This window comes from Magallana gigas, chromosome 8 (assembly GCF_963853765.1).
Source record: "Magallana gigas chromosome 8, xbMagGiga1.1, whole genome shotgun sequence".
NCBI lineage: Eukaryota > Metazoa > Mollusca > Bivalvia > Ostreida > Ostreidae > Magallana > Magallana gigas.
The window spans coordinates 10,536,697-10,546,587 of record NC_088860.1 but is presented as its reverse complement, the minus strand read 5'-3'; the positions used below and the strand labels follow the sequence as shown (position 1 = coordinate 10,546,587).

Here is a 9,891-nt window from a genome sequence, read left to right as displayed (position 1 = left end):
AATAATCTTTTCTGCGAGAAAAGTGGGGGGCTGAACCCTCTATCATGCTATATGCCTAATGGTAAGGTTGTTCGAAAATTATTGAGACAACACAAATATCTATCTTTCTAAGCGGGGGATTTTAATGAAAATTGGTATGAACATTGACGAAACATAACCGTATAAATGAGCTAAGTAATACTCCAAAATGATTAATAGTCTGTTTATGACAATACATTAACAAGTCTGTGGTCGGGGTACCCGGCGCAGGCACACACTCGGAGTTAAACAAGTTAAACATCTTCATTTTAAGTGTTGTTAAGAAATAAAATTATGTATGTTCATTTTGCTCTTTATTGTGACTAACTTTTGTGTAAGTTTAACTGGTGTATGACTTGAAATACAAGGAAAGTACTTATATATTTACCAAGCAATTGAAATCTGAATGGGGCGGTTCATTGAATTTTGACGTCAAGGCGGCGTAGCGAATACACATAAAATTGGTGTGAACCCCGGAAAAAGACATTTTTGGCCATGAAATTGCCTTAATACGTGGGCATGTTAAGGCTTCCCGATGGATTTTACAGCGATATGTAGAAAGTCACTTGTCTGTACTTTATACGATATGACGCCATAATTAGCTTTGAAGTCACGATCTTCATTCCTGTCGGTAGTTCTCAGGGAATGTATCTTAACGTTAAAAGTGAATTATATCAAACCTATATAATACCGCATGTTTCCTTTACATAGATGCTGCCGTTAATGTAGACGAACAGAATTCATTCATATTAAAAACCAGTATCAAGTAATCGGCAGTTTTAAAGCTTCGTTTTAAGTAAAAGACTATTCATAAACTAGTGGTTTGGAGACTCTCCCTGCTACGTGTAAACAACTGAATAAAGAAATTTTAATGCATGTAAAACCAGCTTGGTGCAGGTAAAAGATCAACAAAATTTTAAAATCTTTTACGTAAAATTGGTAGAGAATATAAGTACCAAGGTGAATCGTGCTTGGGAAACCTACGGATTTACCCCCGTTTTTTGTAAATCGCATTTGAAATAGTAGAAATGTGCACTATTTTGATGATTTTGTGGAATGTTTCAACAATATTTTCCATAAACGAATTATCTGGTTTTTTCCCAAGCAAGAACTTCAAAGAATATGACTTAACAAAGGATTTTTCTTAAAAATATGTATGTTTAACATCGATGTCAATAAATGAATCATAGATTTTAAGAAATACTCCCGGTCAAAGTGTTTTTGATATGATTCCAATAATATCATTTTCCAGCCGTATTTTAGCATAGGGACGCCTTAACATTGCTGCGTAAAAACAATACGATGGAAAAGGGTCAAAAGCTTCAGTTAGTCGGGTTTTTTCCAACTGATTGTTTAACTAGACTTAAAACAAAGGGACTTAATACATGTATCAAGTACTTTTTTTCACACAAACTGATTTTAACAGTTAAAAGATATAAACACATTGATTGTAAGAGCAATTTCACAGTAGTCTACTTTTGGGAAGAAATAACTTGACTTTTTCACAAAAAATCAAAAAATGGAAAATATATTTAACTGTTGCAATTTTCAAATAAAAAGAAAAGAAGAAAAATGAAGAATAGTTAATGTTTTCCTTTCGTTTGTAAGGTGTTTATAAAATAGGGCCAAGGGAAAACGTCAAAGTAACATTGCGATGATTTTATGATTGCGCCGGGTCATCGGATGTAGGCAAGTTTGTTAGCTTACCGGGAATGAACAAATGATGTCATCAACTTCAACATTTTTACGATAATAAAAAAATCCTGGTTTATATCCTGGTGAAATTTCAATGATTTATCTTTTTACACAAGGAAGTTAGAGTAAACGTCTCAATTATTTCCGAACAACCCTCGTATACCGTATTCCAACATAGGTAATCACAGATTACAAAGCTCGCCGAGACAAGACATCACCTTTATGAGACCACCTTTATCACATTATATGAAAATCATAGTTAATGATCTTGGTTGTACATGGATACTGCTTTGACACAATATCATATCTAATATGTTTAAAAATGGTATGATGATTATATTTAAATTTCATACGGTGTTGCATCGTTTGATATTTACAATATATCTCATGTAATACAATAAAATACTGTAAAAAGATAATGATGCAACATAATATAGTGACAAATGATATTGTATCGTGTAATACATTAATATATTTAATCACATAATACAGTATCATTATATGTAATATATGATACAATCTTATTAGTATTAAATGATACAATATCATATCACATAATACATTACAATATTGTAAGATATGATATTATATTATATAATATAGTATGATATTGTAATGTTTTTTATTGGATTTTGTTTTCCTTTGGACTGAAATGTCACACTTTCATTGGTTTAAACATAGCACGTGATTGCCTCATATATCTCTATATTTGTTCGGTGAGAAATAATATTAGGCAATATGGCCGTCATTGGCCACCGCTTCGCTTACTCATTTCGACATTTTATAGTATTTAATACATAAACCGCATGCCGTAAGTTCTTAAAGTATTAGGAGTAGTTGCCTTTTGAAATTCTTTAAAATTAGAGTAGTTGCCCTTAGAATATTGACGTCACATTGTTTTGTCTGGAGCAGAACAAAACGGCAGCGTCGAAATTTGCTAAAATCTCTGCCGAAGAAAGGGAAAACATTTAAAATTGAATAGCAACAAAACATTGTAAGTAAACAGAGGTGAAGCAAAAAATTTTATAGATTATTTGAAATGTGAGATTGAATATTTTAAAGAGTTTAAATGAGTTAAATCTGACGAGATGTAAGGCATCTTGTACATGGCTTTGTGTAGATCATCGCTATTTGTGAATAAATATGTCGCTTGATAGTCCTCGGGAAAACAAAGCACTTATTAGGATAGCTCGCCTCGCCATCTATGAGATTGATCAACCCAGTATATTTCCGTAGTGAGTCAGTAACTAACCTAATAAGTAATAATATTTGACACATAATATGATATTGTATCATATGATACAATATAATTTGATACAATATTGTATCATATTAATTGATAAATTATCACATGATACAGTAATATATGATATAATACAATATCATAGTATACAATATCAATCATATTATACACTAATATATATATAAATACAATTATTACAATTTCATGTGATATAAAAATATATCATATTTTAACCAAAATCATGGTATGCAATACTGTATTATATTATAAGATATTAAATAGTATATAATATCGTATCATATGTTACAATATTATACATTGCGATATTATATGAAACAATAGCATGTGATAAAATAGTGCAATATCATATTTTACAATATTGTATTATAATTTACAATACTATACATAACGATATCATAATACAATTTCATATAATAATGTGCAAAAAATTGATACCATATTATATCTTGTCATATAACTTTTTACAATACATACCTGTTAACCCTCCCGCATTGCGCGGGAGACTCCCGCAAAACGGCCTAAAAATCTAAGATCTCCCGCATCCAACCTATCTCCCGCGCGGGAGACAAATTTCTCCCGCAATCGTATTTGTCTTCCCCATACCCCCCCCCCTTCCCAATTCTGAATCTTTACATGCAAATTTCAACAACCACTGCGGGTTTTTCTCTGAATTTGAGCTAAAAAAGCTGCTGTGTAGCTTGAATATATCAAAATCCATCTCCAAGTACTGTCTACCGTGATCATAGTATGACATGTTATAGTCCAGTTTACTTTTTACGATTACTTCCGGTTTTGACTTAAATCAGTTACGTATTTAGTTATGCATAGGCCTTATAAAAAATAAGTGAAAGCTTAAAACATCTTGATTTTACTCTGTAACACCAAAGAAAACAATACACAGCCAGTGATGTCACTTAACAGGTGCACAGGTAAAGCACCCACGCCACGTGCAGGGAGTCGTGACTAATTATGTCTGGCCAGCACGGTCGGTAAAAATCAAAGTGAGTTTGGAACACTGAGTGTTTATACAAGCTACCGATAAAAGTGAAGCTCGAGGAAAAAGTGTAAAAGCATTTCACAAGAGTTTTTAAAGTTTATTGTACCGGTACTATGAATTACAGGGATGCTATAGACATTACAACAGAGATCATTTTTAAATGATACTGGAGAAATACATGTTGTTTTGTGAATTAAAAATCTTTCCTATATATAAGGCAAAAAATAATTTTAATGAATATTATTTACTGGTATTTTCTTAACTGGGTTTCACTGCATATTCAAAATACGCAAAATAATTTTTTTGTGTATAGGGCCTACCCTAGATGTCAGCATGTCAGCATGCAGTGATGGTTCAATACTCAACAATAAGAAGACTTAATATAAAAAGTGGCACTATTGACTTCTTGTATTGTACCATGCAGTTTTCTGAACACAACACAAGTTGTAATTGCACACTGGTAGTCAAAGAAATAATAAAATTTAAAATGATTGCAAATGCATTAATTACAATGCTAAAATAAGGTATCTAACAGTATTTTTTTTGCATTTCACGTGGAAAAACGTCGTTTACGCAAAATCTCCCCCTTAGCCAAGTTGGTAAGGGGGAGATTCTCCCACATAACAGCTTTGAAAGGTTAACAGGTATGCAATATGATATAATATTGTATCATATAAAACAATAGTGCATCATATCATACAATACTATATCATAGGAATCATTTTATATTATTAACAACAAACACATCTAGCAAGCAGGTTTGAATAAGGTAGGAAATGTTTTTTTGCATCCATGATAATGGAGATCAAGCTCTGCATCTGAAGCTACCTCTGTGATTCATTTATATCAAAGTTAATCAACTATGCAGGCTATTATCTATAAAAACATTTGTTCAAAAAAACTAAGTCTCATCCAGCAACCGAAACCTATGGCTCAGATTCACCATTCAAGCCTGCCAGGTGCATCATTATCATAAGACGCATCATCCATGCAAGTTTGGTGAAGTACCAGTAATAATTAATATATAATCATCAGAGGGCACCTGTTCCAAAAAAAAAAAACCAACAACCAGCTTTTAAAATCTTAATCTCCTCAAGTTTCCGAAACCTATGGCTCAAATTCAACATTTACGCCTGTCTGGAGCATCAGTATCATAAGACGTACCATCCATGCAAGTTTGGTGAAGTTAGGACCAGTAATAACTAAGCTATACTTTTTAGTATCCTTGATGATGGAGATCAGATCCTGCACCTGAAGCTGCCTCTGCGATCAAAAAACTTTACCTCATCAGCATCTGGAACCTATGACGCAGATTCAGCTTTCAAGCCTGCATCAGTATCATAATACACACCATTCATGCAAGTGTAGTGATGTTAAGACCAATAATAACTAAGATATACTCATCAAAGGACTCCAAAAACTTTAACCAGCTCTAAAAACCTTAACCTTCTTCGGCATCCGAAACCTATGGCTCAAATTCAGCATTCAAGCCTGTCAAGTGCATCAGTATTATAAGATGCACAATCAATGCAGGTTTGGTGAAGTAGGGACCAGTAATAAGTAAGATATAATCATCAGAGGGCACTTATTCCAAAAACTTTAACCAGCTCTAGCTTAACCTCCTCCATCTTCCAAAACCTATGGCTCATATTCAACATTCAAGCTTGTCTAGTGCATCAGTATTATAAGACGCATTACCCATGCAAGTTTGGTGAAGTACGGACCAGCAGTAACTTAGAAATTGCTATCAAAGGGCACCTGCTCCAAAAACCTTAACCTCCTACAGCATCTGAAATTCAAGGCCCTGATTCAGCATCCAAGTCTTTTAAGCCCATAATTAGGTCCAGATGCATCATCCATGCAAGTTTGGTGAGGACAGGACAAGTAATAAGTTAGATACAGGACCTGCAACAAAAATTTAAATCAGGCCGGGGGTATAGCAAAAAAAATAAACCGCGACTTCGTCTCGGTGAGCTAAAAAGTTGATGAATTAAAAGGCTCAAATTTAAATAGAAGAAACATGCTTTTTGCATGAAAGAGTATCAAGGAAAGTCAGATGCACCCGCCACTATCTTTTTGCTGTTTGATAATTGTTAGTACATATCAATAAATATATTGGCAAAAATGCTTTAGCCAGTGATAAGCTCCTTGAAACAACAAATGTAATGACGACATATGGTGGTAATCAGTCATTATATCAGAGACCACAGGTGATCAAGAATGCATTCCCTTACTTGCAATACTCATATATTTCACAGGGAAAACAAGAGTTCGAATTGGAATAGATGATAAGATCACTGTAATGCCTGGATATCACAATTAGAACCTAATCTCGAAGTCAGAAAAATGAAAATAATGCACAAAGTTTTTCTATTCCAGAAAAATTGCTAAACAAAAGTGATCAAATACTCGGGATAGGCCTGTGTGTCGCTAAATATTACAAAGATTCCCGGATTTCTCATATTGTCAACCACAGAGTCATACAATGTATGGGTAAATGCGGCTACAGGTTTAATTGGGGGAATTTTCATTCCTTGTGTCCCTTGACAGTACTCTCCTGTCAAAACGCGACACCGGTATACTCTCTTGCATTTGTTATAATCTCGGGGGCTGTAAGTGTCTCTTGCAGAGTAAGCAGCATTTATGGCAAAATAAACACCAGTTCCATAAACCACAGCTGAAAGTAAATTTTAAAGCATGTTAATATTGCTAATTTTAAATGAAAAAATCATGAATTCAGGGGTAACAGAATTCACCTCAAACATAGCCTATATAAGGGTTGTCATAATTTAAAATTCTTGTAATATGAAAGCTATATTGTTATAAATGATATAGTAGCATTATTTAAGAAAATCAAAGGTTACATATGAAAAATTTTAAACATTGCAACGTGTAACTTTTCAAAATTGCATCAGTACACAATATATTGCTAATGAATTATAAGATATCATGCAAACAAGAGTCCAGTGAGCAAAATCGCTCAACTGAGCAAAATTAGCCAAGCTTTACAGAGTCCTTAAAGTATCATATACAAAGTGTCCTACAACTTAGCATCGTATATCTTGTTAAAAAGATTTTCAAATTTTCTTCACAGTGTTTGCGCTCATTTTAATGTTTCAACTTTTTAGATATGATTTTAGAAGTTTTTCTATGTTTATTCTAATGTAAAAATTCAACACATCTCGATTTTTACCCCCACTCTACCCCCGATATTATATATACTTTAAACAAATTTGAATTTTCACTACTGAGGATGTTTTCATACAGGTTCTTGCTTTTTCTAGCCGGAATATTTTTGAGAAAAAGATTTATAAAGATCGCTCTCTTATTTTTTTATGTACAAGTTCGACTCTTATTAAGGCCCCACTCTATCCACGGGAATCATGATCTGAAAAAAAAAACCTTTGAATCTACACTAGAGGATGCTTCAACACGTTACAGCATTTCTGGCCTATGTGAAAAGTTTACAATGACAGAAATTGGAGAAACTCTGATCAGAAAAGCTCACTTCAGCCTAATTCTCAGGCTAGCTAAATAGCAAAACTCCGAGAAAAATTAAGATCAGGACTTGAACCTAATACTAGCTCTATGCTATATTTTTATAAAAAAAATTTAATCTAAAGCAAACCTGGTTTGAACTTAATCATGTCCCAATTACTCACCTGCTTTGTTAAAACGTACATTCATTGTTTTTTTTAGCAATGCGGGTGGGTATTTATTTCAAAATGTAATAACCAGTTCAAATAATCTAGTTCATTTAAAGTTGCTTCAAAATCGCAAACCTGCCCTAGCACCTAAAGCTAGTAAATATATAGTTCAAAGATTCGAAGATCTGATTAAAACCAGGTTGTTATTGTAGTTATGAATACCGTTTTTTCCACAGTAGCTCCTGTTAAAGCCGTAGGTGTTGATACAAGCGACTGTCTCATTAGCTGTTCCATGCCATAAAATCCGCTCATTAATACAACCGGTTGAATTTTGGTTCTCAAGTAGCTTTAACTTAGCTTCATATTGCTGATAAAGTAATCTGTTTTGTATTCTTTCAATCTGGAAAAAACAACAAATTTAAGACTTACTCTATGAATTTAAATGATCAACGGCATCATTTTTTCATTGTTGAAAGTATGTACTGGTAAATAATTATTTATAAGAAGCTTGCAGGTCTCACTGGAAAGACTGAATCATATCCATTATAATTAAACTATCCAAATCCAAATTCTAGTGAACAGTAAATAAATATAGAAAAAAAATGTGTGCAATATGAGATATATGACAATAACAACTGTCAACCGTCTAAAAAATCAATATGGCGAAATACAAATTCGAGGCAGAGCAAACACGGACCTCTAAGAAGATAGAGGTGGGATCGGGTGCCTAGGAAGAAAATGGATCGCAGGTATGTTAAGGCTTCCCAATTAATTTAACAGCGAACTGTAGAAAAACAATTGTCTGTACTTCATACGATAAGACGTCATGATTAACTTTGACGTCCCGATCTTCAGTTACTGTCGATAGTTTTTAGGGCATGTATCTTAACGTTAAAAGTGAATTATATCAAACCAGTAATAAAACCACATGTTTTCTTTACATGGTTGCTGCCGTTAATGCTAGACGTACAGAATTCACTCATATTGAAAAACAAGTATCAAATAATCGGCAGCTTTAAAGCCTCATTTAAAGTAAACGACTATTTATAAACTATTGGTTAAGAGACCCTCCCTGCTACGTGTAAACAACTGAGTCAAGAATTTTAAATGCATGTAAAAACCAAAGGATTTTTTTTTAAATATTTGAGATTGAATGTCTTTATTCACCTTATTTAATTAACCCCTTCACGATAACTGCAGTACTGCTCTTTTGCAGGGCAAAATGACGTGGTTTTGTGAAATATGAGTTTATCATTTAAGTTATTTAATTATCTACCTACTGAATTTCGGCAAAATATATCATTTTGCCCTGCTAGAGAGCAGTACTGCAGTTATCGTGAAACGGTCTATATGATAATCTGCAATATTAGGATTCGCCCGTCACATTATTAAGAAGTACACATGACGTCACAAAAATGCATCAAATATAATGTTTAACATCGTTGTCAATAAATGTAATAAATATTTTTTAGAAATACTCCCGGTCAAAGTATTTTTGCGATGATTCAAATAATATTGTTTTCCAGTCCTATTTAAACTCCGGGACGCCTTAACATTGTATTATCATATAACATATGTCTATCACTGGCCAAGTGGGTGTCCCCACATTTGAAAAATTGTCTAAACCATTTCTTTGCTCAACACCCATTCCGTTTGTCTGATCTTGACCCTGCTCAAATGATCTGCTGAAACATTCAATTTTCCAGCTATATGTGCAGTCTTCAATATGATATTTAGACTTATTACCACATAGTCTGCACCATCTGTTTCATATATTTGGTTATTTTACTGGAAATGGACATTGATGGTAACCCAGCAACAAAACTTAATGATAAACGCGATGACTACAATTTTTTTATATTCAACTTTCCTTACTTATGTAGTTATATACCTTCATCACCTACATATGGTGTTTTTGTCTCTTAGTTTATCGATACACAAGAGCAGCTCTTCGTATGAACAGTTTCTAAGGCGATGCAAGCTACTGACAACAAGTAGATAATACAGGACTATCGTCAGTCTCGTTTGAAGTAATCTTTTCGTAAGTTCTATGGTTGATACAACGACCATCTCAGCAAATACAATCTTCCACTGAGTCGCATGCTGACTGACGTTTTTCATACTAATTGTTAGACCATAGTTAATCACCTAATTGTCTAGGGACTTTTCCGCTTTTTCCCGATTAAGACAAAGAGCATTAAGCTGGTGTGACCGGTCAGCAGAGGATGCTCACTCCTCCTAGGCACCTGATCCTACCTCTATTATTTTAG

General features: G+C 33.6%; 1 protein-coding gene across 3 annotated transcripts in view; it reads right to left on the bottom strand.

The window, feature by feature from the left end:
- Nucleotides 1-4,402: 4,402 nt before the first annotated feature.
- Nucleotides 4,403-9,891, bottom strand: part of LOC105347629 (protein mono-ADP-ribosyltransferase PARP15) — a 30,351-nt gene continuing 24,862 nt past the window's right edge. For all 3 annotated transcript variants that reach the window (XM_066069626.1, XM_066069625.1, XM_066069627.1), the window contains 2 exons: nucleotides 7,844-8,021; nucleotides 4,403-6,651 (listed from right to left, as the gene is read on the bottom strand). In XM_066069626.1, coding sequence (XP_065925698.1) covers nucleotides 6,362-6,651; nucleotides 7,844-8,021 — 468 coding nt within the window. In that variant the 3' untranslated portion in view covers nucleotides 4,403-6,361. The remainder of the gene's footprint in view (nucleotides 6,652-7,843; nucleotides 8,022-9,891) is intronic.